Genomic DNA, 25,184 nt, shown 5'->3' with positions numbered 1-25,184 from the left:
TCAGGCGTCGCCGCTGAACGCGAACCTTCCCTTCTCGGTCGTGTGGCGGCAATCTTGCCCATCCCCTAAACGGTACAACGTGTGCCCCTCCCGCCGCTTGAGAAGTTGATTTTCTCCTGCAACCGCTTTTTTCCGGAGAGTTGAAATGCTGCAGCAGTCCTTCCGCCCTTGATTCCGCACCACGCTTTTCTAATCCCTATTATCACCTCAGAGACTGGCGCTTTTGAGCCAGGGAGCATGCCGGCGGGGTTCGAGCGGCTTAACGCGAAGCAGTCGCAACCAAACGACCGCATCGTCTTCATCAAGCCACTCAAGGGTCCCGATGAGAAGATTGCTCAAGACTTCCTCGAGAGGATCGCGGCACAATGTGGTGAGTGCAGCTGTCGCTGTCAAGCGTTACCAACTGCTGAAGCCGGCGCAGTGCCCATCATGCGGGAACACCACATCTCGGTCGTGTCACTAGAAGAGTACGAGCCGAACCCCGAATTCGTCGGCCGGAACTTCAACGCCGGTGAGGTTATCCAGCTAGTCCTCAAGGCCCGCAGCGGCCACTGGCTGCCGTTCAACTACGTGCAGATGGTTATGATGCATGAGTGCGTTTTCCCCTGACTTTGCGAGTGATTTAGGCTCTGGTCGGGCTGACGTTTTGCGTACAGACTGGCTCATTGCAAGCAGATGAACCATTCCCGTGCTTTCTGGGCAGTGAGGAACCAATATGCGGAGCAGATGAGAGCTCTGTGGTCCCGCGGCTACACCGGCGAAGGTCTCTGGGGCCGTGGAAAGCTTCTATCTACTGGCGAGTTTGAGAGGAATACGATCGGACCGGCTGAACCACTCCCGGAGCACCTTTGCGGCGGGACGTACCGCTCTCGGGGTAGGAAACGGAGAGCCAAGAAACCGCTGTCGTACAAAGAACAAAAGGAACGGCGGATTTTCAAAAAGTTCGGCGCGCACGGCGTGTCTCTCGGCGAAGATGCCAACATAAAGCGGAAACTCGAGGGTAAGACGATAGCTGCCAAGCCTCGCGTGGCGGGAAGCGCCAGGGGGAGAGAACTCAGGGCCGCCGCGGCATTGGCTCGGTTTGAAGAGCAAAAAAAGGACAGAAAAGCCGGGGAAGAGGAGGTGAAAGAGGAAGCCGAAGAGGATTCCGAAACCGATAGCGGGGACGATCATGAAGATGACAGCACCGCGTCTGGGCCGGATGCTGTCGATATCGATGGGAAGAAGCTACTTGACTCCAAGGGCAGAGGGATGGTTAAGGTCTGCGATGACGAGAACCCCGAGGATCAGGATACACTGCAAGAGCTGCGGGAACTGCAGGATTTCGGGCTATGGGGACCTGTTGCTGGTCCCTCAGGACGTCTGGGACAGTCCGCTCTGATGTCCACAGAAAGAAAACCCCAAACCCCCGTCAGCCAAATATCAGCGCGGAAACAGCCGGACTCGGAGCCGAAGTCGACGCTGAAGTTGAAGCCGAAGTCGAAGCCCCCAATATCGGACGGGCCGCCTCCTGCCGAATCGAGCTCCTCCGGCCGGGATGCCTGCCGAATATGTACGTTTGTCAACGAGCCGCAGTCAGCTACATGCGCCATGTGTGCGAGCGTTCTTGACCATGAGAGAATGCCGGATTCCTGGGCGTGTGCGAGCAAGACCTGCCAAGGTATGGGCTATCGCAACGCCGGTGACTGCGGCATTTGCGGTTTGTGTGGGGAACGGAGGCCAGCACCCGCGGCCGGATCCAAGTGAGCGCCGGGAAGCCGTGATCTACACAACCGGGATAGACCACATTATGGGGCCGACGTGAAAGCCAGACGCCGTTTCGCGGCACGTGGGACGAGAGAAAAACCAAACTCGGCGGCGCGGAATACGGTCTGACAACAGCTTGCATAGTACCCTGCATCGATGTTCATACCGACGACTGGGGTTATTACACAGCACAAAACGCCTGCTAGGGTGTGTCGAATAGACTATAATGTATCTACCGGCTGGCGGTCAACATCTCGCTTGCGTTCACCTGTGATGATCTGTGTGGCATTCAGTGACCCGTCGAGGATCAGTGGTCCAGGAGCCCTTGAACTCTGCGAACTCCCCACAGAGCGAGGTGCTGTCGGAGTCTCCAAGTCCGCTAACGTTATGTAACTAAATAGGTAATCCTACCGACCCATGGTGAAATTGCCCCACGACGGATGACGACGACCGAACGACGGCGATTGAACTAAATGATCTCGAGTATCTTGAGTGATCGAGAATCATACGTGGACAAGAACGTTCTCGCCGGTGTGGTTGTCCAGGGGCTCCTACAATGGCCAATCCAGCCCCGAGCTTGCTTCTCGGTTGTTTCATCATTCCCTGGCTCCCCCTTGCTTCGAAACCTTCCGCGCAGTTCGGTTGCGCAGGAGAGAACGTCATCCCACTTGCCGCGCGAATGAACCGGCGGGGTAACTGTTCTGATCTGGGCACTCGGCCTGGCTCACCATGCACCGACTCGCATCCATCTACCTTGTATTTGCCCAGTGGGGTTGCATGTTGATTCTTCCTGCCGATCGGATCCTCAGCGGAGGGAGGTACGCAGTATACTAGATCCCCGCGGGGCTTGGCAGGGGCTGCGGGGTGGAGCTGGACATTCGAAAACAACCGCCGCTCCCTGCTGCAGCACTGCAGCCAGGAGCGAGGCATCCTTCCGTCAACAGGTATGTCGAGATGCAGCGGCGCAGAAAACCGTGGGAGCCGGCGGCTTGCTCGAGACATACATAGGATGGCGTTCGTTCCTCGTCCTTCTTGTCGTTAGAAAGACGGTTTGTCAGGTCTGTCGAAACTTGTCAGAGGCTGCGTTTGGCACGCCGATGCTGGCATCACGTTCCATCCTGATTTGGTCTGTGACCGGACTCTGCTGAGCTCTCATCTTTTCGTTTCTCCCGGGCTTTATTTGAGGCAGGTCCTACGAACCGCTTCAACGTCCACTCACACATCCACCGATATCGTTCTCTGTTCCGCGGACCCCAAGCTTCCCAGCCAACTCTCAACATGCTCTCCCGTGCCTTGCTCCTCTTACAGACCTTCCTCGCCTTCACATCTCCCTCTCTCGCGGCGCCGTCAACACCGTGGTACGTTGAGTACCACCAACCTCGCGTGGCAGTCCCGCAGTCCTACTACGAAGGCCTCGGCCTGCTAAGACAAGCCCCGCTCAACCCCAACGCCGTCCGAGATGTCGTCTGTCTTGATCCCAGCGTGTAAGTTCGCGATCGATCGCCTTCCCTCTCACCTTCCCCCTTCCCCCTCCCCCCTCCCCCCCAACGCCGCCTTCGCCGCCCCCCCAACCTACAACCCCCGCCCCCTTGCCCCCTCCACTCCCTTAACCACCCCCAACGTAAACTAACCAAAACAACCCCCCTGGCACAGCCGCATCGTCGAATACGACCAACACGCAGCCATGCTAGCCATCTGCGACGGCATCGCGGGGCCGTCGATCAGCGCGTGCGGCGGCGCGCCGGCCTCGACGGTGGGGCGGTCCGGCCGCGCCGCGTTCGCGGTCCGCGCCGCGCAGGACGGCGCCCGCATCACCCTCTCCAAGGACCGCTGGGTGGGCTGTGTCGGCGCCGCGCGCCGGGCCTGTCCAGCCGGCAGCTTCGAGGCCGTCTGCGTGGGCGGCGCGACGAGGGGGGATGTGGTGTTTTCGTTGACGGCTGTTTGAGTTGGTTCGGGTGGCGTTGGTATGTACAGTGATTCACTGGTGATGGTGCTTTGGATGGGTGGTGGGCGAGCATTTAGGGCTGGTGTCCTCGGGTCTTATTTTTTCGGCGTTTGCATGCATTTTGGATGGGGAATGTGAAAGTGCTGTAGGTTGATCCCGCAGGTTCTGGCGTTGCATTCCGGGTTCTGCGGAGGGTTAAGGGGTGGCATACTGTCCGGCTGTAGAATACATATTCCGGGCGCATACAAGAAGGATATGGCACATAAACGTGTGCCCATAGTGGCGCGGCCCCGAGGCCAACTTGTTATACATAGAGGATGCGGGGAGGTCGATGCCCACACATGCCGCCGTTAGACCTCTATGCTCTGGAACAAATCAAATGGGTATCAAACTGAGGAATCCCCGACCAAAACAACTTCCAACTTGCTCTAACAAAAAAGAAAGAAAAAAATCACAGCCCATACCTGGTCACGCACTCCTCGCGGTGCGCCTCCAGGCAGTCCAGCGCGCACACCCGCGTGCCGCACTTCATGCACTTGACCCGGCCCCAGTAGCCGCACACGGCGCAGAAGACGCGCACGGGGTACCGCCGCTCCTCCTCGCCCCACGCGCCGCGCGCCTCGAGGTAGCTCAGCGGCGGCGCCGTCATCAGCGCGCGGAGCTCGTCGTCGCTCGGGAACGCCGGCACGCGCGACACCAGCAGCGGGTCGGCGTCGCCCGGGTGGGCCGCCGGCGGCGGTTTGGCGTAGGCTGGCAGGATAGCGCTCACGCGGGGATACGAGATTTGGGCGGCTGGGGCTGTTGGTGGTGGTTGTGCTGTTGAGGCGGTTGCGTCGGACATCTCGACGTCGTTGTCCCCCTCCTGCTGCTGCCGCTGGGGAGCTTGCTGTGGCGGGGTAGAGCCGAGCTTTTCTGACTCGGTCTCTGGCTTGGGCGTATGTTGCGCCTTCTTCCTTTCTTGTTCTTGTTTCTCCTTTGCCGCGGCTCGCTTTGCTGCCGCTGCTGACCGCTTGCTTGCCCCACCGGCGGACGCTGGTGTGGGCGCTGGTGAGGCGCTCTTCGAGACTGCTGTCGTCGGGGTGGATGGTTTCGCCTGCGCCGCGTTCAGTGCTGCTGCTGCGGCAGGGTTGCTCTCGGCTAGTGCGAGCATCGCCTGGTAGTCGTCGAGGTGGTTGGCGAATGACTTTTGCGACTGAAGGATCTTGCGCACGTTCGGCGTGTGTTTGTTCTGGGCTGCGAACTGGTGGTTAGACCCCGGGAACCTCCATCCACGAACTTGGGCGGGCGTACCTCTGCTGCCTCCCCCCGGCCTCGGGGGAATCGGGATGTTAACATCTTTGGGATTGTCGCGATCAAGGGCCTCGAGTTCTTTCCGGATCCTCGTTTCCTCACGCGCCGAGAGGTCGGATAAGGTTAGGGCTGGCTGGTTTCGAGCGGCACGCTTTCGGCTGGTGGAATGCACAGCGGCGGGCAGCGCAGGCGCCGTGTCAGGTACATATGCCCAACCCGGCGTGCTTTTTGTCGTAGTGCTGGCGATTTCGATGACCCCGAAGTTGTTCATGGCGATGCTCTTGGCGTGTTGGCGGGGTGGAAGTGCAAGTGGGATGGCCTGCCGTCCGCAAGAGTTTGAGGAAGTGCTACCATAACCCGGGACCCACAGTGCCGGACACGGAGTCCGGGGAACCCTGCGCGGACCCGGTACCGCGGGTTGGCCCGCGAAGGACGTCCGTATCGCATACGTCCCGTCTATATTCCGCACTCAATACTACGTTCTTCTGCTCCCAGGCATGATCACCACAATATGCCCGGAGCTCCCACAGTAAGAGTTGCACCAATTGCCCGCCAGTTCAGGACCATGAAGCACAGTTGGTATGGGAACTAGATTGCTGTGAAATCACTTCGTTTAGTCAATGGATGCTTGCCTCCGTTCATCAGCTAACCATTTACAAAGAAAACCACATTGGTACTGTACGATCCCAATTAAATCCTCGTTGTACACCACACACGCCCAGCACCCGAGCTTCCATAATTCCCCTAACCCGCCCTCGTCTGAATCATAACTCATTTCTTCTTTCTCTCCAGCGCCTCCATCTTTTCCTCCAGCGTCGCCAGGTATGTACTCAACCGGTCGACCGCGTTCTGCAGAGCCTGTCCGTCTCGCCCAGTCAGCTTATGTCCCCTGAGGACCATTGAGCTGCCGAACGCAAGAGTCAAGAACTCCCATCATCGATCCAACTAGGGCAGCAACGCCAGGTAGAAGGCTGGGTTCCTCCGCCGGAAATCAGTCACGATCATTACGCTTCGCATGTCTCCCACCCGCTCCCCTTCTAGTATATCCTTTTTCTTTTCTCTATTCCCCCTCTTCTATCCTTTCCCATCAAAGCAAAATAATGAGGCCCAGGACAGCGCAGGTCGGTCGCGTTGGGTGGGCAGGCAGGCAGGTAGGTAGGTATTCGCGCAAGACCAGTGCGATGTGCAGAAACAGGGCAAACAACAAAAGAGAAGAGAAGAGTAGTGCAGCAGCATGCTCAAATGCAGACACGCACGTAAATGTCCTCGGTCAGCAGCTCATTGGAGGCCTTGTACTCCTGGATCGCATAGTAATAGACGGCGCCGCCGGCGAGGGTGCTGCCGAGGAAGAAGCCGAAGAGCCTGCACAAAAGTCAGCGCCCACCCTTAGATCCATGGGAAGAGAAGAAAAGGGGAGGGAAAGGGATCGAGGCATACCCTCCTCTCAGCGCACCAATCGGCCTCCGCGCAGGAAGCGGCGCGGCAGCGGCCGCGTCGAGACGAGCGGGCGACGTGGAGAACGAGCGAACCACAGGCGCAGTTCGAGCGAGGGCGCGCGCACCCTGGGATAATATTCTCGAGGCCATGGCTGTGCGGGAGGACGTCGAGGGCTTGCAGTAAAAGGGGAAAAAAAATCAGGCAGGAAATAGCGGCTGGGATGGGGGCAGTAATATGAATGCGAGGGAGGGTGTCAGCGGTCGGTTTGCGGAAGGTGGCATGCGGCCCGGGCCCGGGGCTCGTCTTCCATGACAGGGGTGAGCATGCGACAGCTGGGCCGTTGCTGTTGGGCTGAATGGAATGAGTGGAGCCAATTGGCGGCTTGCATTGGAGATTTTGGGCGGAGAGTTGCGGCAGAATTTCCGCCAGCATCGAGGAGGCACCCGAGAAACATGCAAAGCTGAAAAGGGGGTGGCACGAAAAAGAACTCAGAAACTCAAGCATACGAGGTGGCAATTTCATTACATAGATGCGCGGTGGTATTTTGGCAAAACCCAATCCCAAGAATACCGGGCCCCTGGATCCGCGTGCCTATGGTCCCTAATGAAAAACCCAAGAAAGCATTTCGTAAAATACATGTACGACAAGTCTTCTAGAGCTCGTCGTGCTCCGTCGCCGTCTCCTTGGCAGCCTCCTCCGACTTGGTGGCCGTCTCGGTGGTCGTCTCGGTTGCAGACGACGTCTCCTCGGCATCCTCCGAGATGGCGGCCTTGTACTTGCCGTTCTCGGCGATGAACTTGATGAGGTCCTCGACAGTGCGCGAGCCAGAGTAGGTGACGGGCTGATCCTTGGCACCGGCCGGGTACAGCTTGATGGTGGGGAATCCCTGGATCTCATCGGGAACGTCGTTGGCCGTGGCATCAACCTTGGCGATGACGACCCGGTCCTTGAACTCGCTCTTGGCATACAGGGCGCCGAGCTCCTCGTACTTGGGAGCCAGGGCCTTGCAGTGGCCGCACCACGGGGCGTAGAACTCAATCAGCACATCCTTGGTGTCGTCCAGGACGATCTCATTGTAGTTCTTGGCAACGACGACGGTGACGGGGCCCTCCTGCTTCTCGGGGATCGGCTCCGACTTGATGCTGGGCTCGATCTTACCGGCGACAAAATCGTCGACGAAAGCCTTGATCGCCTCGAAGGTGATCTCCTTCTCCTGATCGAAGGGGAACTTCTGGTTCTTGGCGACCTCCTGGATGGCGAAGGCGGGGAACTTGTCGGTCTTCAGGTTCAGGTTGCCGGCGTGGGCACCAAAAGCCTTGGCGTCAATAGTACCAAAGTTAATGACGCCGCGCTGAGCCTCGGCGATCGGCTTGAGCTTGTCGCTGAGCTCCTTCCGCTCCTCGGCCGTTTCGGCGAAAATGTAGGCCAGAGGGATGCCGGCCGACATGTAGTCGGAGTAGGTCTCGGGGCCAATCTCGCCAATGAGCGGGGTGGCGCCCGTCTTGGCGAACTTCTCGATCGCCTCCACCTCGAACTTCTCGGAGAAGACCGCCTTGCCCTCATCAAAGTCCTTGTAAAGGACGATAGCGGGAGCCTTGACGCCCTCAGCCTCGGCCAGCGCAGCATCGCTGCTGGAGCCGAACGGGTAGTTGTCGCGCAGCTTCTCGGCGACCTGGGTGAAAACCTCACTGGACGCCTTGTCGGAAGCATCCACGTAGGCGACAAGGACGACCTTGTCGGCCTTCTTGAACTCCTCCAGGTTGTCCTTCGTGACCTCGGACACGGCGGGCAGAGACTGCTTGATCATGTACGAGGTGATACTGCTGGATTGTTAGCAATGCCCTTTGTTGGAGCAGCCAGCACGGCAAAACGTACGCAGCAGCCTTGCGCTGGCCCTTGTAGGGGGAGACGTTGTCAAGGCCGCGGAAGACCTTGAGAGTCGGGTAGCCCTCAACACCATGTTGTTGGCAGAGGTCCGTCTCCTCTGTGCAGTCCACCTTGACGAGCTTGATGTTCTTCTCCTTCAGTGTGGTCGCAGCCTCCTCGTACTCGGGGGCGAGAGCCTTGCAGTGACCGCACCACGGCGCGAAGACTGAACAAAAGACATCCGTCAGCATACAATCGAATGGAATGGCGGGACGGAGCAAAGAAGACCTACATTCGGCGAGAACAAGGTCATTCGTCTTGATGAAGTCGTCGAAGGTGTCCTTCTTCAGCTGGACAACATCCGAAGCTGTGGCAACTGCCGCCGCGGCAAGCAGGCCGAGCGCGAACTTCTGGGCCTTATGCATCGCGATGTTCCTGTTCTGCCGGAGAGCGAGTGAGCTCAGTGTTCGTTTGACGGAACGACGAGATTGTGAATGGGATGCAGAGAATGCGGAGGTATCGTGCAGTAGTCAAAGAAGAAAGGCGGAGGGCGAAGCCAGGGCGCCGCGGGTCGCACAGCACAGCACTGGGAACTCACTCTGGGCTACTTAAAGTAAAGGCAGAAAAGGACAGATAGGAATCACCGCAACCAAGGAATTGAATTCCAATTGATACCCTGCAGGTATGCGGATAGGCCCCCTTTCTTTTTCAGAAGAGAAAAGATGGAGAGGAATAATGGGATGTCCCAAGCACAACGAAGGGGGAGGACGGATCCGTAGTGGTCGCGGCTACTTGTATCGACCAGTCGTCAATTACAAAGCTGCGTTCCTGTCGAGAGAACAGGTGTCTTTTCCTCAGCTCAGCTCCTCCACAGTCTCGGCGAACCAACCAGACCTTCCTAAACGGCCAAGGGTGGGGGACTTCTGGGCTAGCCCGGCAGAGCGGCCGACTGCACAGTACCGATTACGAAGCTGAAGGTGGACTGACACTCCGGAAAGGAATCCATGGCCTTGGAACAGCTTCAAGTATGGAAGGGATACTTCTGGTAACGTCCAAATTGAACGATCTGTGTCAGAGCCACGGAGACCACGAAAATGGAATTATGTCCCAGGCAGGAGATGTAGGTGTATTTGGATTGCGACGAGTTAAATCAAATCTGGCAGGACTCGGTAGTGTATGCGCCGTGTGCGCTAGTGCTAACCTTACTGTGTAGGTACCGAGCGACTGTGTTGAGCAGTGAGGCTAACTAACATGAGCATTCTCGCGACGGGTGTTGATGCCCCGTAGGCTGACTGTGGACACCTTGCTCTGGAACAGCGGCCCGTTGCCACAGCCACCGACCGTCTCCGAGGTGCCACAGCACGGCTCGGGCAGTGTGTGCCGTGTGCGCCGTTTGCTGAACGGGTTTCAAGGGACTCGACGGTCCGGGTTGCTGATAACTATCCGAGACCCACTGCGGACTCGACCTCTGGTCGTTCTAAGTCTTGTTCTCCTGCTCTCCATGTCATGCTCTTCCCTACCGGAGATACCTTCTTTTTTTCTTCATCATCAGCCACAGTCTGCTGCTTGAATAGGTAGGTAGGTAACCGCTAAATCCTGTAGTCTTGCATCGAGCCCAACTTGATGTTCCCGGTAGAGCTTGGAGCCAGGTGCCTGACTACCTGGCCTACTTAAGGTTGGGTACGGCTTGTAATCCCGGAGGGCATACCAGTTGGGTCGAGGCTTCACCCGCCCGACTCAGGTATTCCTGTGTGTTTTCGTGACTCTGCCTGCCTCTTACCTAGGATGGTGGATGCTTCATCATGGCTTCCGTCCGCATGTTAGGCAGTTAGCCAACTGCTCGTTTGCTCCTTCCTCCTCCAGTACCGACCGCCCCCATGCGCTTGCCGTTCATCAACCCAGGCCTCTGTGTCTCCAAGAATGGTCAGTGGCCATTGAGTTGACCGCACTGACCTGAACCAATGTCATGCGGCCAAATACCGAGGAACGGCGTTCGTTGCTGTCAGGGCGGATCTCGACTGGCGTTTCGTTATCCCATACGCTGTGCCGCCATCCATCCAGCCAGCCAGCCAGTCGTCTCGCGGCCAGACGCCTTGATGGAGAATATCGCAGCGACAAGGCGAGCGGCCAGTCAGGGGGCTCTCGACCGAGGCTCTTCTGCAAGAGCCGCGCTCCAGAGCCTTGACGGAAACGCGGTATTCCTGGCCTCACCATCCCCGTTGGACGGCATGCTCAGAAAGACGACTGAGACGGGGGACATCGGACCCTTCTCCTTCGGCTCGGTCCGTGTTCCCCGCGCGTTCGAACCTCCGGCACGTCCGCGACCGGCAAAGCCCAAGACTACCAATGCCGGGCGCTCGCCCAACGATGGGATAGGAGGTGACCTCGAGGACGACAGGAGGCAGCTCCCATCGTATCGACACAGCACGTCCGGTTCCGTATCCCTCTGCGACTCCGGCAGCGTGAGGTCGGGCTCCAGCTTTCTTGGATCCCCTTTTAGCAGAGGTTATCGGCGATCTTACTCGATGACAACCTGCAGCTCAGGTCACCTACCCTGCCACCAGTCGATCGGAACGTGGACCGGTGATCATGGGAACAGATTCTGCACTTCGTCGTCCGACTTCACAGAAGACGCTGGCAAAGCGTCCAGCAAGCCAGCAGAGACCCCGGATTCCCCATTGCTCAGCTTGGGCCAACCTCTCAGCGTACGCAACATGAGCGTTTCCGACTAGGAGGCGGAGAAAAGGCTGCAGAATTCGGTGGACAATGATGATGCACCCTCGCCCTGGATGCCCTCCGACAGCCAGACACGCAGCCATTCGGGCGTCGCCGACGGGCTTAAGGGCTTCGTTCAACCACGAGCCGAGGCGGCTGGACACAAAACAGAAATGAAAATCTTTGACGCTTGGCGATACAGTGCTGAAGGCTCCTGTCCGCCCGACGCGCCGGCCACAACTCCTTGTCCTGTTCCGCGTGTCAGCGTGGCACCGTCCGCATCACATCAAGTAGGGACTGTTGATGCTTTTGAAAAGAGCAACAACATTCGTGGGCACAGGAAGAGCCTTGCAGCCCCCCAAACTCAACCTTTTCCTTCATTTGGATCAGTCTCGGGTCCGAAACGAGCCAGAACTGACACGGCCAGCGAACAAGCCATTCCCGAGATGCTAACCGCCAAGCATTCAAGACGGCATGTCCTGTGGGAAGTTGACAGCATCGGGCCCGGCGGCAGAAGGTTGAAGCTGAGGGTGTCCAGGGGTGCTTTGGCCAGGACACGAGAGCACAGGGGCCGCAGGTCGGGAACTTGCTCTGATAGCCACAGTTCAGATTGCGAGCTGGTGCATACCGAACTTAGGCGCTGGCACCAGATTGAAGATTTTATCGGCGCCAGCCAAGGGGCCACTCCGACGGCATCACCGCCTGCTCGCCGAACATGGCGACTCTCTTTCCACAAACCACAGCCTACCGCTCAGAACCCGGCCATCTCACCAACGCCAAATGAGATCCGAGCGCTCTTCTCCGCTGACATGCGCCGCGTCAACGGGAAAGCCCTCCGGCGGCTGAAGAAGTGCTTTCCCGACCTGGGGGCCCGCCTCGCGGAGGCACAGCTTCAACTGCCATCCTCATCGTCGACGGGGATGCCAACGGCGGCAGGGATGGACAATTGCGGACAACTCGAGGCTAACCCGACTCCCATCGCCGACGAGACGGCCGGTCCGGGACAGAGAGGAGGAGAGCGTTCCAGGCGGCTCAGGGGCCGCGTTACCAGCTGGGTGGCAAGTGCCCGGCGGGCCATCGCTCGCGTGTGTCCTGGGCTGCGAGTCCGCAGGTGAGCGTTGGTTGGTTGGGTACCATAGGGATCGAAAGGAGAGTTCGCGCGTGACTGAGCTTGGGATGCTTGCTCAGCCGAACGGGTTAGATAGAGCGAGGGCCTTTTTGATCTCTGGCTCGCGAAACCGAGGGTATCCGAATCAGCTGTGTCTCTGGATCTCAACTTGCTGGCAGAGATGCTGGGAAGGAAGCTCGAACTGAACGAGAGTAGCTTTTAGGTGTTTGCTTGATTGCTCGCCAAGGGATGGATATCCCTGGCCAGACAGCTCGTTACAGTCGTTCGCTCGCATGATTTGGTAGCTAATAGAGACGGGTATCATTTAGCAGCGATGGCTTTCGTTTTGGCCTAGACCCTACCTGTCAACGGCCTCATCATCAACACAAAGCTTTACTCCAAGATCCCGGCCCAGATATACACACTCATAGATCAAAACGCGGGATAGATCATCTCTCCCATCTTTGGCATCACAGAGGCTCGCACTAAAACACGCCGCCGCCGATGATAAACAGCCTCTCCTCCTCCCTCTTGGCCCACTGAACCACCTTATTCGCCCCCTGCGCCATGGCCGCACGCGAGACATTCGGCCCCGCCACGCAATAGAACTCGAAGGTGGGCGTGATCCACGCCAAACTCGCCGCGTCCTCGCCCACGGCGTGGAGGACCTTCAGGTGCGCGTGCTTGGCATGCACGGCGGCGTGGAGCTCGTGGTAGACGGTCATGAGCCGGCGGCGGGTGAGCATCTGCTCGGATGCTGACGCTGGTGGCGTCGAATGGGACGGCGATGAGGAGGAGGAGGAAAAGGAGGCGGGCTCGAGGGAAGACATGCAGAACTGCACGTTTGCGCGCGACTTGTAGAGGAAGTGGGAGATCTGCGCGCCCGGAGCGACGGCTTGGATCTTGGGGCGGCCTTCGCGGGCGGCGGAGCGGATGAGGGAGAGGTGGCCGGCTTTGGTGAGCTGGGCGGCGAGCTTGTCCCGCATCTCCTTAAGGTCGTAAAACGATTCCTTGTCGGGGGAGATGAGGATGAGGGCGATCTCTTCCTCGTCTGTGGTCTTCTCGTCGTCGTGATCCGATGATCCAGCCGCTTTTTGGGCCGGCTCGCTCGGAAACGCGGTATCTGGCTTCCCATCGAAGAAGCTGACGTACATGTAGAGATAACCACGGCTGTTGAAGGCTGGGAGGCAGAGCGGGATCCAACTCTCTCCGCCCCCTGACTTAATACCGCAAGACTCAAAGAGCATGTTGAAGATGAGCTGGAGGTCGCTCGGGTGAAGCGAGTGCTTGCGCGGCCGGATGACGCTGACAAGCTTCCCGCCGGCGACAATGAGTCCGTAAAGAAGCTTTTCGCAGCGGTTCTTGAGGAAGACATTGTTTATCGCGTGGCGCTGTGACTTCCGTAACCTGAGACATTCAAGAGCGCCAAGCAGCGTAGAAGGAGAACCCTTGGTGAAGCTGTCGGCAAGGGACGAGAGGAGCGACTCGGTACCCTCCAGGGGCTTCCTAAGGTCGGTGGATGGGCGGTGGGCGAATATGTTCTTGAGCGTGGGGAGAGTCAGAGTGGACAAGATCTGCATATACAAGGCGTCTAGCTGGCTCCTCAGCTGCGCATCACTTTCACCCAGCCTGCTGATGGCCACGAAATAAAGGGGGCCCTCGATGGCGACGACGAACCGGGCGTTGCCAGCGGTAAAGCCCAGCAGCGGGTTCTTTGCACCTTCGAAGAACGAGATGATGGTCTGCACCACGCCCATATACGAGTTGATCAGGCCCAGGTCGCCGTGGCGGCTGTAGATCGGTTTCCCGGCCGACGAGAGGATCATGTAATGCTTCATCTTGGACTTCCAGATTGCCAATCGGACATCGTCACTGGCATCGTCCGGGATCTCGTCGAACTCCCTTTCAAATCCGGCGAGGTCGCCGGGGGCGCCGAGCTCAATGCTCTCAAAGGGCCGGACAGTTTCGGCTTGCGACCGCAGCATGGTCCAAGCGAGGCTCTTCCTATTGAGTCCACCTGCAACGAGGCTGGCAAGGTCGCCTGGTGGGCGCAGGGTGGGAGCGAAGCTCATGATGCTCATCACATCAGCAGGGTCGCCGCCGGCCGTCGCATCTCGACCGGGGACCACATATCCGGTGGCAGCCGGAGTGGACACAGCCGGGGTTGCGCTTGTGGAAAAGGTGCCTCGCGAACCGTCGGGAAACGACAGGGTCGCGATGTCGATGGGCGAGACGGCCGTTGTGGGCCGCGCTCGAGTTGGGGCTACCTGCGCAAGGCTTTCGCCGGACGGCTTTCGACGCGGTGGGAGAGGCGGCGGCGGGGACGGCGGCGACGGCTTTGGGGTCGTCACCTTGGGCTGCGTGTCGGCGCCGCTGCCGCCGTTGTTGGAAGGCCCAGCTTCCGCTTCCCGAGCCATTGTCGATGCACCCCCCGGTGGTTCAACTCGCGCATTGTCTGCAATTTCTCAGCGAGTTCCAAATTCTGGTATGTTGGGACGCCGATGCGCCATTGTCGGTAGTGTGTGGAGCGGGATGGAATGACGACAGTGGTTATGATCAGGCACCTTTGATTGTTGTCGGTGTAATCCGCACTGCGTAAGGTAATTAACCTTGGCGTTTCAGCCTTGCCCACCCACTAATGCAGGGTTACAGGGTGTAGCTTGGGATGACAGCCAATCAAATAGCCCCGCTAACAGTAACTGAACGTCAGGGACCTTGCTGGCATCTTGCACGTTCCTTCAACCCTTCAGCAAGCCGGAGTGCGAATCCCTCTCCAATCCCTCTCCGGGCACCACCGAACCTGCGGCACCCAGTCTGATACTCGGATATCGAGCCGGCAATGATCCGCAACGACGAGCGCATCACGTTACCGGGTTATCTCTCGCTTTGCCATGGCGTCTGAGCCCGGCCGTCGCTCAGCCTCGCCCGACAGCTCTGGCCGCGACTCGCCCGCGCCGCGACAGTGGAGGAACCAGTTAGGGAGCGGTAGGCCGTTCCCTGTCCCGCGCTTTCTGTTTCTTATTCTTTTTTTCTTGCTTCCCAGTTTTCCCAGTTTTCCAGAGCGGCGGGCTGACACTTGGACATGCTGTAACGACCCCGGCAGAGGATGCACCGCCGAACGATAAGAACTACCGCAAGTATGCAGCCGGCGTTGAGAGGGCCCTGGCGCTGTTCGACACGGCGCTACAAGAATGGGCCGACTACATCTCCTTCCTCAATCGCCTGCTTAAGGTGAGCCCCCATAGCCCACCGGAATCTCCGTTGTGCGGCCGTTTCTGACCCGTTGCTGCTCTACGATCTGTGTTGGAACAGGCGCTGCAGGCTCGGCCGTCGTCCGTTGTTACCGTGCCCGCCAAGTCAATTGTTGCAAAGCGGCTGTCCCAGTGCCTGAACCCCTCGCTCCCGTCCGGCGTCCACCAAAAGACGCTCGAAGTTTACAGCTACATCTTCTCCGTCATTGGCAAAGAAGGCTTGTCGAGGGACCTGCCCCTCTACTTCCCCGGCCTCGCCCCCGTCTTGTCCTTTGCCTCCCTAACGGTTCGCGCCCCCTTCCTCGACCTCCTCGAACGCTACTTCCTGGAACTTGATCCGCGGGCGCTACGGCCAGCCATGAAATCCCTCGTGCTTGCCTTGTTGCCTGGGCTCGAGGAGGAGACAAGCGAGGACTTCGATCGCACGCTCAGGCTTGTCGAGCGCTTCAAGGTCGCCATCCGGCCGCCAGGAACCGAGGCGATCACCGAGGCCCACTCGGCCGGCGACGACTTCTTCTGGCAGTGCTTCTTTCTGGCTTCTATTACTGGCCACAGCCGGAGAACAGGCGCGCTCGCCTACCTCATGCGCTCACTTCCTCGTCTAGGCCATTCGCTCCAGCCCGAGTCGGCCGCCGCCTCCGACAGGGACTCCTCCGCTAAACTGTCTCAGTTAGTCACGTCTCCGGAACCAGGCCTACTCATACGTTGCTTCGCAGCTGGTCTTGCTGATGACCAACTTCTCATCCAGCGAGGTTACCTGGACCTGCTCGTTACTCACCTCCCGCTACACTCCAACGTCTTGCAGGCCAGTGCCAAGGGCGGAGATCTGGAACTTCTTCTAAGGGCAGCCGTTGGCGTGACCGTGCGACGAGACATGAGCCTCAACAGGCGATTGTGGTCCTGGCTGCTCGGCCCTGAACCTCTTCCGTCTGGCGAGCATGACGGTGGGCTGGACTCCCCTACCTCCACGTCGGCCCATGCCCCTGGCATCTTATCCTCGAGGACGAGCTATTTCGAGGAATATGGCCTACAACCTCTGATCCGGGCCCTGCTTGCCATGATCAAGGCCGACGTGGGTGGCAACCCGGCCGAACGAGCACGGCCTTACCGCATTTGCCTCTCCTTGATGGACCGGTGGGAGATCGGCGGCCTAGTTGTGCCTGAGCTCTTCCTCCCTGTCGTGGAGAGCGTGAGGGAATTCAAGGCGAAGGCCTTGAGTAAGGCAGATTTCGCTGAGGTTTTGCGGAGTGCCAGCGTCTTTTTTGACGGCGTTGAGAGCGGCCTGATCTACGGCGAGCTACTAGCCCTCATGGCGCAGGCCATCGGTCCAGGAGACCAGTCACTCGCCGACCGCAGAGCAAAACTCGACTTGGTCAAGTTCGTCCTGGCCAACTTCAACGTTCGGGAAGAAGAGATGATCACCATTCATGCCCCTCTTACCGTTCTCTCGGCCTTGTGCATGCTGGAGGAGGCGGCTAACGGCAGCGAGAAGCCCAACGGTGCTTCAGGGTCACTGGATCCCTCATTATCCGAGAGGGTTCTTAACATCATTGTGAGCTTGCTCGAGCTGGTGCCGGAACGCGCGTTTCCAAGAGGTTCCGCGAGCCAGTCCGCCCCCGCGGTCGAATCGAAGATCTCGACAGCCTTGCCCAACGCCGAGCTCCTCAAAAGAATCCGGACATTCTACGTCGCTGAGCAGGGCAGCCTGGAAGTGACATCACCTCCTTTCGACCCACGAACCCTGGCTGAGCTTCTTTTACAGAAGGCCTGCGACCTCAACTGCTCCTCCCTGGGGCGGGAAACGTCTGGCGCAGAAACAACACTAAGAAGTCGAGTCCTAACTCTCCTCCTATCAAAGGTCCCCGAGGCATCCCCACTGGACACAGGCAAGCTCCTCGCTACGCTGCACCAATGCCTCTCAGCCGACACGCCGATACCGTTTACCACGTACTCCTCGATCCTCTCCCTCGCTTCACATCTGTATTCGGCGAAGAGAATATCAACGGTTGAGTTCTCCGACCTTGTCGTGCCGCTAGTGCGCCATGCCTGGGTGTTCCTCTCAGCATCCGAACCAAAATATCACGTAGAGACGGTCCGCAGCCTCTGGCTGCTTCAAAGCGCTCTCACACTCTCAAATAGGGACGTAGAGGCCGCAATTTGCTCGCTGATGCTCCAACATGACACCCCTGGTGCCTTTGCCCTCCGCCCTGCCGACCCTGGCAGGAGCTTCTGTGTCCTTTGGACCCATACCTTACAGGACAATCCCTCCGCGGCAGAGCGAAGGGGACCGAAGGCTACCAATGGCGATGTCAAGGCTCCTCCGCGGCTCTCAGGGGTGGAGCATTACGATGTCATGTTGACCCGGCCTGTGTTTCTAATGCTGGATGCCCTTGCCGATGAGAGAACACAGCTTTTCATGGCGGTTAAGACTTGGCTCAACAGCCTCATCGGGATGGACAAGTGAGTGAGGCCAGCCCGGTGCTCGTGCTCCGGCCCTGTGCTAATCCGTACTGGACAGGCTGTTCGGCATTTTCTTCTCGAAATTCACCGAGTTGCCATTCCTCAGACGACGCCAAGAGTCCAAGTCAGGCTCCAGTCAGTTCATCGAAGAGGATGACCTCAGCCTCGCTCTGTACTATGTCCGCACCCTGTCCAGCGTCTTACGGTGGGCCCCGGAAGCAGTCTGGGCGGTGCTGGCGAAGAGGTCTATCAAGTCTGATGCTTGCCAGCCGCCTCTTTCGGAAATCAGTAGGTATTCCCTCGTTTCTGTTTCCCTAGGCCGCTTGTTCTAACAGGTCAAGCCGGGACCGATGCCGACATCACATTGCAAGAATTCTTCCTTCATGTCTGCCTGCAGTGCCTCGCTCACAACGAGATCCCTGGTGAGGAGGGTGCAGAAGCAAGGGCGACACAGCTCCACCGCGCAACCTTGACTCTCCTTCACCAGATCCTCCTCAACCCGTTCGCTGACCAACTGGCAAAACTCCATCTCGAAAATGTTCTGATCGAGAAACTGCAGCAGTCACTAAATGGGCCCGACCCCTACGTGCAGGTCCTACTGCTGGATGTCGTCTTCGCTTCCCTTAAGCTCCGCGAGCTGGTGCCCGTGGAACCTCCCACTTCACCAACCCACGAGAAGCGGGGAGGGACCCTGGAAGCGGCAAGGAGCTCCAGGGTGTCCCTGACCAGCGAGAGGCATACGGCTGCGCAGCTGCCGCCGCCGCCGACTTTGCTAAAGTGCATCCTCGCCGGGCTCAGTTCCCCAAGCAGCCGACCTGTCCTAGACAGTTGGGTCGGCTTCCTCACCGAGTGTCTGCCGCTGTACGCAGAGTCAGTCTTCCAGGTCTTGATTCCCCTTGTCGAGACCCTTTGCGGCCAGGTCGAAAGCACCTTCAACGGCCTCCAACGCCTGTTCCGAGCGACCGACCGGACAAACTCACACGGCGCGGCTGGGCCCGAGACCACGCTGATCTCTCTGCTCAACTGCCTTGAGCAGGTTCTGGCCAACGGACACGACAGGCTTCTGGCTGAAGAGGCCAGAGCCCAGGTTGTCAAGAGTCCAGAGCAGCCCCAAGGCTTCTTCGGCAACATGGTGTCGGGCGTGTTCTCCTCCGAGGCCCCGCAGACCCGCAGCGCCACGGCCAACGATCGGCTCACCGTCTTGCTCGCGTTCCAAGACGCCGTCCGCATCTGCTTCACCATCTGGTCCTGGGGGCAAGGAAACGACGCGGCGGGACAGGACGCTACATCGGCAGCGTCTCTCAACTACACGGCGCTGCGGATGAGGAACCGCGCGAGGAGATTGCTGGAGCATCTCTTTGCGGCCGAAACGCTCGAGTGCCTGGAAACAGTGGTCGGGATATGGCGTGGCGCGCTGGACAGCGGCGACTCGTCCAAAGCTGCCGAGGTGTTCAACCTGCTCCCGGCGCTAGACGGATCACGGCCAAAGCATACTATTCCGGCGCTCTTCAACGCCATCTACAGCCGGACGAACCCGGCGGCGCTGGACCCGTCGAGGAGGTCGACGCTCACGATCGAGCTGCAGGACACCGACTTGGTCATCTTCCTGGTGGACTACACGCGGTCTTTGGAGGACGACACCATGGACGAGATTTGGCAGGATTGCACCGCCTTCCTCAAAGACTTGCTCGGCAACCCCTTCCCGCATCGGCAGACGTTGCCGAGCCTGCTGGAGTTCGCGGCAATCCTGGGCGAGAAGGTGGACAATACCAATTTCGGCGAGCAGCGCAAAATGCGTCGGGAGCTTGCGGTACGTCTCTCTCTCCGTGTTCGCTGGATCCGCAGTGAGCTAACGAATTGTGTTTTAGGACCTGTTCTTGCGCCTCCTTACGGCCATTTTCACAACTCGCCCAGCCAGCTTCGACATCTCCGGGTCATCAAACGTCTCGGAGAAGAGGCAAAGCGACTCGTCTCGGCCAACATCCGCCCTCAGGCTGCCTGCCGAACGCGCCGACGATGTGGTTGGCATCCTATCCACCATCGTACCCAACCTTCCCAAGATCCTGGTGGAGAACGACCGCATCCTCACAGCGGCCACCGCCATCTCTACCAATGTGATCGGCCCCGCGCTCCGCTCCAAGTCCTTCCCCGACACGGTCTCGAAGACCATGCTCGTCCTCCTGCACGAACTCTCCCGGCTTCCCAACAACCAGAAATCCTGGAAGAAGGACATCTCGGACGCCTTCAACGACGCCCGCTTCTTCGGCGCCAGCGTGGCTCTCGTCCACACGAGCTGGCTGCCACTCCTGAAGCAGTGGACCGTGACCGACAAAGAGCGCATGCCCGACCTGCTGTCGCGCCTCACGCCGCCCACCACAGCCGGCATCGTCTTCGGCGTCGGCGCGACCTCGGCACGCCTCGAGGCGGACCGCAAGACGCAGCTCAACCTTCGGCGCATCGCCACGCTGGTCCTCGCCTGCGGGCCGGACGCCTTCGTCGCCGACCTGCCGGCCATCGCCGACAAGATCACCGAGCTGCTCGCGGCGACGGCCACCTCCTCGCCGTCGTCCACGACCCGCGCCGAGGTCTACATGCTGCTGCGCGCGCTCGTGCTGCGCACCAGCCCCGTGCACCTGGCGCCGCTCTGGCCCGTCGTCAACGCCGAGCTGCACGCCGCCGTCGCGTCCGTGCTCGCGCCCGACCACTCGCCCGCCGCCGACACGTACGCCAACGCCTCGGTCCTGCAGGCCTGCAAGCTGCTCGACCTGCTCGTGTGCGTCGCACCCGACGAGTTCCAGCTGCACGAGTGGCTGTTCGTCACCGACACCGTCGACGCCGTGTACCGCCCCCAGTTCGGCAGCGGGTATCAGCCCGTCGCGCTGGTGGATGAGGTGTCCGAGGAGCTGGGGGCGGTTGCGATTTCGGCGTCGCATGCGCAGAACGTTGTTGTTGAGCAGGCTGTGGTGCAGACTGCCGGCGGATCGTCGCCGTCATCGGCGGCGCGGAGACGGCCGCTGCTGGGGTCGCCGGGAGGGATCAGTGATGAGGTTAGCCTGGAGCGGAGGGATGAGCTCGTGGCGAAGGTGTTGCGGCCGTTCTTTGGGCAATTGAGCATTTACGCGTTTGAGGCGACCTACGCCATGGCGCCGGTGGACTGGGAGGGGTGTGTGGCGGGGCTGGTGAAGGATTTGTTCGACGAGAAGAGCATCGTCAAGGCGCTGTAGCTGGCTGCCGCGTGTACCATAGAAATGACACGGTAGAGAGGGGAAAACAAGCCCGGCTCCCTCTGGGCGCCTTTGGAAGCAGCAGCCGGTTCATTCGCTCGCGGGTATGTACACCACCATGGCCTTGCTGGCGCCCTCCATGCAGTACTGGACCACCTCGATCTTCCTGCCGGCCGGCGCCAGCTTGGCGATCTGCCTCAGATCGCTGGTCCGCGGCAGGTACAACGCGTGCCCCATCGGCCGGCAGGCGTCGTGCAGCGTCGCGAGGTTGTACGGCTCCATGGTGCTGAGATCGAACACGTCCTGGTCGCGGTAACTCACGCCGCCCCAGGGCGGCGAGGCGAAGAGGCATGTCCTAGCCGGGTCCACTTGCAACGAATGGTCCAGTCCGCCCTTCCCGCCCCGATCCTTGAGCCGGGCGAGGAAGTCGAGGCTGTCGCCGTGCACCCAGGTGATGGTGTCGGCCACGCCGTACACGGCCGCGTTGTGCTGGGCGCAGGCGAGCGTGGCGGCGTCCTTCTCGATGGCGATGACCCGGTCCCATTTCTCGGAGAGCGCAAAGGCGATGCTGTTACCGCCGGCGCCGGCGAACAGGTCGATGATGGTGGTTTTTTGGGGGTTGGACTGGCTGTGGGAGAGGATGTCTTCGGCGATTTTGCTAGGGCAGGTCAGCATGGTCCAGGTAGAGAGAGGGTGGGGTATGGATAGCTGCATAAGTTACGTACTGGGCTACTGGTTCTGGGGTCACACCGAACCAGGCGTCGTCCGTGAGCCGGATGTCGTAGTCGTAGAAGCTGAAGATGGAGTAGCGCTGGTGCCAGTATCTGGGCGAAGTCAGTATGAGATCGGGCTGCGAGGATGCACGTAGGTATCATGGGATGAATGTGTATGAAATAAGATGAGGTTCTGCGCGCTCACTTCTGAAGATCCCACGGGACCTCATCAACATCTTCATAGTGGTGGCAGTCCTCAGTGAGAGGCAGGGTGCCTTCAACGGGTCTGAGCGTCATGACGGGAAGTGGGAAAAATGTTTTGACGGAGAGAATCTTCAAAATGAAGAGCGGAAAGCATTCCAGGTACTTGTCGTAAAATCCCCTTTCGCTCCCATACCGCCAAAGAACGCGATATTGTAGAATTGAGTTGTCGTGTACTTCGGCGGTCAGGTTACCTAGCGGTTTGCCTGCTGAGAAGGAACTCCAAGACGCTGCAAATCAGATCAGTTACCATTCTAAGTGTATTGCGTATATGTACTGTATGTATTCCGTACAGAGGTACCTTACCTTACACCTCATGACGTAGGCGTGGTTACAGATCGTAATCCCTCCCACCTGCATCGTGTAAATTAATCCCAAGGTCCAGGTTGCACATGCAACTGTTTCAACAACACCCGTCCCGACTGGCAAGTCAACAGCAGCAACACACGTACAACCAGATACCCACCAAAAGTCGGCAGCATGTTCAACGCGCTCAACCGGTTCATATCACGCCTCGATGGCGAACCAGCACCGGCAGCCAGGGAGAATCACGGGGCGTTTGGGTTCCAGGTGCTGCGCAACACGAACCCGCAGCTGGCCATCGAGCCATGGTTCGACTTTGTCGTCGGCATCAACGGGCGCATGATTGTACGAAACAGCCCTGAATCCCTGAATTGAAGCGGATTATGTCGTGTCAGTTCCAGGACACTAACTGGGGGCTGCATAGGACGACTCAGACCCCAGGCTGTTCGCCCAGGAGGTGCGCAACTGCGCCGGCAGCTCTGTCATGCTCGGACTCTGGAGCGCAAAGGTACACCCACCTACACACACCCCAGGATACGGATCTCTTGAACAGATGCTAAGCATACATTCTGACAGGGTCAACGGACACGAGCTCTGCACATCCCCGTCCCCGCCGACACAGCCTCGCTCGGCCTGACCCTGCAATGGACGCCGCTCGCGGTTGTCTCCAACATCTGGCACGTCCTCGACGTGCCTCCCAACTCCCCTGCCGACGTCGCCGGCCTGCTGCCCTACAGTGACTACATCCTGGGTACCCCAGAGGGCGTTCTGCACGGCGAGGGCGGGTTGAGCGAGCTGGTGGAGGACCACATCGGCCGCCCGCTGCGCCTGTACGTCTACAACAACGAGTACAACGTCACGCGCGAGGTGACGATTCAGCCGAGCCGCGACTGGGGCGGCGAGGGCGCGCTGGGGTGTGTGCTTGGCTACGGGGCGTTGCACAGGCTGCCGGCGCCGCTGAGCGAGCCGGTGCATGCGCCCGGCGAGACCATGTTTGACGGGGATTTGGCGGCAGCGGCGGCAGGGCAGGCCGGGTTCATGCCTGCGGCGGGGGGTGTTGTTCCGCCTGTCGCTGCAACACCGCCGCCCCCGTCGTCATCAGCGGATTTCCTGGTGCCGGCGCAGATGGTGGATGCCCAGACGGCGCCGGTCAGCGCACCACCGAGAAGCAAGAAGAAAGAGCGGCCTCATCATGGGGCGCCGAATCTTATGGATGATTACTTCAAGGAGCAGGAAAAGAAGAGCCGGGAGCTTGATAACGCGCCGAGCCGGACCAACTCGCCGTTGCCGCCGCCGCCGAAAGGAGGGCCGCCTAGGGGAGGACCACCTAGAACTGCGAGTGTGCCGCCGAAGGAAGAAGGCGGAGAGTGACCGCTTGAAAACCTGAACCTCGAATTCCCTAACCCGTTTTCTCTAGCGAAGTTGCTTCTTAGAGGTCCCGCCGGTAGAACTCCATCGTGGCTAGATACAAACAGTCCCGGAAGAAAAATAAGCAGACAGACAAGCCACGCCCTCTCTTGAGAACACAACCCCATCCCCAACCCACCATTGGCTTAGTTGATGAAATTGACGCAGAAGAAGTGCAAGATCAGACTGCAAACGACGTAGTCGGCGAAGGCCCTGTCCAGATATCAGCCACGCCGTTCCATTTGCCCTCCGCCGGAAACCGGACAAGACTTACCGTTCAGGCGACACAGAAGGGAAGTCCCCCTTGTTTGCCTCAGTAGTCTGAATCCTCAACGACGCTGGTGGGTTCCCGCAATATCAGCATCCAACCGACCCATTTCAAGCGTCTCCCACGGGCCTGGGAGGATGAGAGAATTCCAACCTACCGGTGAGGACGAACTGGCCGACCGTGGCGGCGAACCCGGACAAGAACGCATTGAACGGCTATTTCCCGATTCCCAACCTCAAATATCAGCTCTCAAATTCACCGCACATACCCACCCAACCCCTCACAACCCCCCACGCAATGGGACGTGGACGAGGGAAGGGGCAGAGGAGACAGCGAGCCAGAGCGAGAGGGCACGTACGTAGTTGCCGGCAAGCACGCAGTACGCAAACTGCAGCGCGCCGACGGCCACCAGGAAGGCCATGAAGGCGTCCAGCAGCTTGGTCCGCTGCGGCGTCGTGTCCAGGTAGTGCGCCACCACGTTGCCCACGATCCTGTCCCACGCCTGCGCGCCGCCCGCGCTGCTGCTGCTGCTCAACTTGGAGGTGGCGTGTCTTGCCGCGGGGGCTGTAGTCGTCGCTGGTGCTGGTGTTGATGACGAAGAGGAGGAGGAGGCCGTTGCTGTTGGTGCCGCGGCCGCGCCGGGGGAGGCTGTGGATGGGGGGACCGGAGACACGGAGCGGGCGGCGGCGTTTCGTTGCTTGGGCGCCATTTTCAGCGTCTGTCTGTACTGTTTGTCTGTGCGGATAATCGGTGGGTTGCGAATTGGGCAGTCGGCTGGACGCGTCTCGCGGAATTGGCTGTCGTTGAGGTTGATGGTTGAGGTGGACACATTGACGGAGTAGCAGCTTGGCTCCACGGCTGACGAAGCGGCCACGAAGCTTCAATGGACAAGGCTGAGAGCTTGGTCCCTGCAGTCTGGGGTTGCGCACGGACCTAGACAGGGGCTCTCGCTGCTGCGTGGGGTTTATCCGTATCGCAATCGATTACGGACTACTCCGTACTGCGAAGTGCTTCCGCACCAGCTCAGCATCTGATAAACTGACGACCATTAGCAACTACCGTGTACATCGACTAACGTAGCAAATCCAGTTTCTGATATCTCAATCCGTCAACCGATTATTCTGGTTTTGTTTGCCCCATTCTTCGAGCAGCAAAGCACAAGGACCCGTTTCCTCTGAGCGCCTGTCTTC

The 25,184-nt window shown here is 59.4% G+C and overlaps 11 protein-coding genes across 11 annotated transcripts; 5 read left to right on the top strand and 6 right to left on the bottom strand.

Moving 5' to 3' along the window:
• Positions 1-54: 54 nt before the first annotated feature.
• On the top strand, positions 55-2,045 carry THITE_2113755 (uncharacterized protein). The gene is made up of 3 exons (XM_003652311.1): positions 55-370; positions 422-593; positions 657-2,045. Exons 1-3 carry the CDS (start codon positions 238-240, stop codon positions 1,744-1,746), a joined length of 1,395 nt encoding a protein of 464 aa, XP_003652359.1. The 5' UTR covers positions 55-237; the 3' UTR covers positions 1,747-2,045.
• Positions 2,046-2,886: 841 nt separating this feature from the next.
• THITE_2113751 (uncharacterized protein) lies at positions 2,887-3,739 on the top strand. The gene is made up of 2 exons (XM_003652310.1): positions 2,887-3,230; positions 3,400-3,739. Exons 1-2 carry the CDS (start codon positions 3,025-3,027, stop codon positions 3,689-3,691), a joined length of 498 nt encoding a protein of 165 aa, XP_003652358.1. The 5' UTR covers positions 2,887-3,024; the 3' UTR covers positions 3,692-3,739.
• Positions 3,740-4,055: 316 nt separating this feature from the next.
• THITE_2113748 (uncharacterized protein) lies at positions 4,056-5,331 on the bottom strand. Its single transcript, XM_003652309.1, has 2 exons — positions 4,982-5,331; positions 4,056-4,924 (listed from the first exon to the last, which is right to left on the bottom strand). The coding sequence occupies exons 1-2, from the start codon at positions 5,250-5,252 to the stop codon at positions 4,143-4,145; spliced, it is 1,053 nt and encodes a 350-aa protein (XP_003652357.1). The 5' UTR covers positions 5,253-5,331; the 3' UTR covers positions 4,056-4,142.
• A 103-nt stretch (positions 5,332-5,434) lies between these two features.
• On the bottom strand, positions 5,435-6,611 carry THITE_2113747 (uncharacterized protein). The gene is made up of 3 exons (XM_003652308.1): positions 6,419-6,611; positions 6,238-6,343; positions 5,435-5,839 (listed from the first exon to the last, which is right to left on the bottom strand). Exons 1-3 carry the CDS (start codon positions 6,565-6,567, stop codon positions 5,753-5,755), a joined length of 342 nt encoding a protein of 113 aa, XP_003652356.1. The 5' UTR covers positions 6,568-6,611; the 3' UTR covers positions 5,435-5,752.
• A 207-nt stretch (positions 6,612-6,818) lies between these two features.
• THITE_2113741 (uncharacterized protein) lies at positions 6,819-9,138 on the bottom strand. Its single transcript, XM_003652307.1, has 4 exons — positions 8,883-9,138; positions 8,577-8,724; positions 8,294-8,510; positions 6,819-8,238 (listed from the first exon to the last, which is right to left on the bottom strand). The coding sequence occupies exons 2-4, from the start codon at positions 8,707-8,709 to the stop codon at positions 7,071-7,073; spliced, it is 1,518 nt and encodes a 505-aa protein (XP_003652355.1). The 5' UTR covers positions 8,710-8,724; positions 8,883-9,138; the 3' UTR covers positions 6,819-7,070.
• Positions 9,139-10,161: 1,023 nt separating this feature from the next.
• THITE_152492 (uncharacterized protein) lies at positions 10,162-12,114 on the top strand (the record flags this gene model as incomplete). The annotated part of the gene is made up of 4 exons (XM_003652306.1): positions 10,162-10,207; positions 10,346-10,746; positions 10,849-10,989; positions 11,743-12,114. 4 exons carry the CDS (start codon positions 10,162-10,164, stop codon positions 12,112-12,114), a joined length of 960 nt encoding a protein of 319 aa, XP_003652354.1.
• A 398-nt stretch (positions 12,115-12,512) lies between these two features.
• THITE_2113737 (uncharacterized protein) lies at positions 12,513-14,676 on the bottom strand. The gene has a single exon (XM_003652305.1). It carries the CDS (start codon positions 14,522-14,524, stop codon positions 12,593-12,595), a length of 1,932 nt encoding a protein of 643 aa, XP_003652353.1. The 5' UTR covers positions 14,525-14,676; the 3' UTR covers positions 12,513-12,592.
• A 1,150-nt stretch (positions 14,677-15,826) lies between these two features.
• THITE_2113735 (uncharacterized protein) lies at positions 15,827-21,087 on the top strand. The gene is made up of 5 exons (XM_003652304.1): positions 15,827-16,027; positions 16,107-17,818; positions 17,877-18,106; positions 18,160-19,628; positions 19,687-21,087. The coding sequence occupies exons 2-5, from the start codon at positions 16,233-16,235 to the stop codon at positions 21,040-21,042; spliced, it is 4,641 nt and encodes a 1,546-aa protein (XP_003652352.1). The 5' UTR covers positions 15,827-16,027; positions 16,107-16,232; the 3' UTR covers positions 21,043-21,087.
• Positions 21,088-22,257, bottom strand: THITE_2113733 (uncharacterized protein). The gene has a single exon (XM_003652303.1). The coding sequence runs from the start codon at positions 21,715-21,717 to the stop codon at positions 21,133-21,135; it is 585 nt and encodes a 194-aa protein (XP_003652351.1). The 5' UTR covers positions 21,718-22,257; the 3' UTR covers positions 21,088-21,132.
• Positions 22,258-22,311: 54 nt separating this feature from the next.
• THITE_2113730 (uncharacterized protein) lies at positions 22,312-23,999 on the top strand. The gene is made up of 3 exons (XM_003652302.1): positions 22,312-22,664; positions 22,744-22,827; positions 22,896-23,999. The coding sequence occupies exons 1-3, from the start codon at positions 22,497-22,499 to the stop codon at positions 23,688-23,690; spliced, it is 1,047 nt and encodes a 348-aa protein (XP_003652350.1). The 5' UTR covers positions 22,312-22,496; the 3' UTR covers positions 23,691-23,999.
• Positions 24,000-24,031: 32 nt separating this feature from the next.
• Positions 24,032-24,956, bottom strand: THITE_2113728 (uncharacterized protein). The gene is made up of 2 exons (XM_003652301.1): positions 24,353-24,956; positions 24,032-24,209 (listed from the first exon to the last, which is right to left on the bottom strand). The coding sequence occupies exons 1-2, from the start codon at positions 24,701-24,703 to the stop codon at positions 24,105-24,107; spliced, it is 456 nt and encodes a 151-aa protein (XP_003652349.1). The 5' UTR covers positions 24,704-24,956; the 3' UTR covers positions 24,032-24,104.
• Positions 24,957-25,184: the final 228 nt, after the last annotated feature.

The sequence above is a fragment of the Thermothielavioides terrestris genome, chromosome 2 (genome assembly GCF_000226115.1).
Source record: "Thermothielavioides terrestris NRRL 8126 chromosome 2, complete sequence".
Classification (NCBI taxonomy): Eukaryota; Fungi; Ascomycota; class Sordariomycetes; order Sordariales; family Chaetomiaceae; genus Thermothielavioides; species Thermothielavioides terrestris.
The sequence above is the reverse complement of the archived record's forward strand: the minus strand, read 5'-3'. Positions and strand labels throughout refer to the sequence as shown.

Coding starts and splice junctions, on each gene's coding strand:
- THITE_2113728 (XM_003652301.1), bottom strand. CDS start 24,703: ATGGCGCCCAAGCAACGAAACGCCGCCGCCCGCTCCGTGTCTCCGGTC. Junction 24,210..24,352: donor GCGTGCTTGCCGGCAACTAC/GTACGTGCCCTC, acceptor ATCGGGAAATAG/CCGTTCAATGCGTTCTTGTC.
- THITE_2113741 (XM_003652307.1), bottom strand. CDS start 8,709: ATGCATAAGGCCCAGAAGTTCGCGCTCGGCCTGCTTGCCGCGGCGGCA. Junction 8,511..8,576: donor TGACCTTGTTCTCGCCGAAT/GTAGGTCTTCTT, acceptor TCTTTTGTTCAG/TCTTCGCGCCGTGGTGCGGT. Junction 8,239..8,293: donor GGCCAGCGCAAGGCTGCTGC/GTACGTTTTGCC, acceptor ACAATCCAGCAG/TATCACCTCGTACATGATCA.
- THITE_2113748 (XM_003652309.1), bottom strand. CDS start 5,252: ATGAACAACTTCGGGGTCATCGAAATCGCCAGCACTACGACAAAAAGC. Junction 4,925..4,981: donor GCCGGGGGGAGGCAGCAGAG/GTACGCCCGCCC, acceptor ACCAGTTCGCAG/CCCAGAACAAACACACGCCG.
- THITE_2113737 (XM_003652305.1), bottom strand. CDS start 14,524: ATGGCTCGGGAAGCGGAAGCTGGGCCTTCCAACAACGGCGGCAGCGGC.
- THITE_2113755 (XM_003652311.1), top strand. CDS start 238: ATGCCGGCGGGGTTCGAGCGGCTTAACGCGAAGCAGTCGCAACCAAAC. Junction 371..421: donor GAGGATCGCGGCACAATGTG/GTGAGTGCAGCT, acceptor AAGCCGGCGCAG/TGCCCATCATGCGGGAACAC. Junction 594..656: donor CAGATGGTTATGATGCATGA/GTGCGTTTTCCC, acceptor TTTTGCGTACAG/ACTGGCTCATTGCAAGCAGA.
- THITE_2113730 (XM_003652302.1), top strand. CDS start 22,497: ATGTTCAACGCGCTCAACCGGTTCATATCACGCCTCGATGGCGAACCA. Junction 22,665..22,743: donor GCATCAACGGGCGCATGATT/GTACGAAACAGC, acceptor GGGGCTGCATAG/GACGACTCAGACCCCAGGCT. Junction 22,828..22,895: donor TCGGACTCTGGAGCGCAAAG/GTACACCCACCT, acceptor ACATTCTGACAG/GGTCAACGGACACGAGCTCT.
- THITE_2113733 (XM_003652303.1), bottom strand. CDS start 21,717: ATGCTGACCTGCCCTAGCAAAATCGCCGAAGACATCCTCTCCCACAGC.
- THITE_2113747 (XM_003652308.1), bottom strand. CDS start 6,567: ATGGCCTCGAGAATATTATCCCAGGGTGCGCGCGCCCTCGCTCGAACT. Junction 6,344..6,418: donor ATTGGTGCGCTGAGAGGAGG/GTATGCCTCGAT, acceptor ACTTTTGTGCAG/GCTCTTCGGCTTCTTCCTCG. Junction 5,840..6,237: donor TGCTGACCGAGGACATTTAC/GTGCGTGTCTGC, acceptor CGAGACGGACAG/GCTCTGCAGAACGCGGTCGA.
- THITE_2113735 (XM_003652304.1), top strand. CDS start 16,233: ATGAGCCTCAACAGGCGATTGTGGTCCTGGCTGCTCGGCCCTGAACCT. Junction 17,819..17,876: donor AGCCTCATCGGGATGGACAA/GTGAGTGAGGCC, acceptor CGTACTGGACAG/GCTGTTCGGCATTTTCTTCT. Junction 19,629..19,686: donor AAATGCGTCGGGAGCTTGCG/GTACGTCTCTCT, acceptor ATTGTGTTTTAG/GACCTGTTCTTGCGCCTCCT.
- THITE_2113751 (XM_003652310.1), top strand. CDS start 3,025: ATGCTCTCCCGTGCCTTGCTCCTCTTACAGACCTTCCTCGCCTTCACA. Junction 3,231..3,399: donor GTCTGTCTTGATCCCAGCGT/GTAAGTTCGCGA, acceptor CCCCTGGCACAG/CCGCATCGTCGAATACGACC.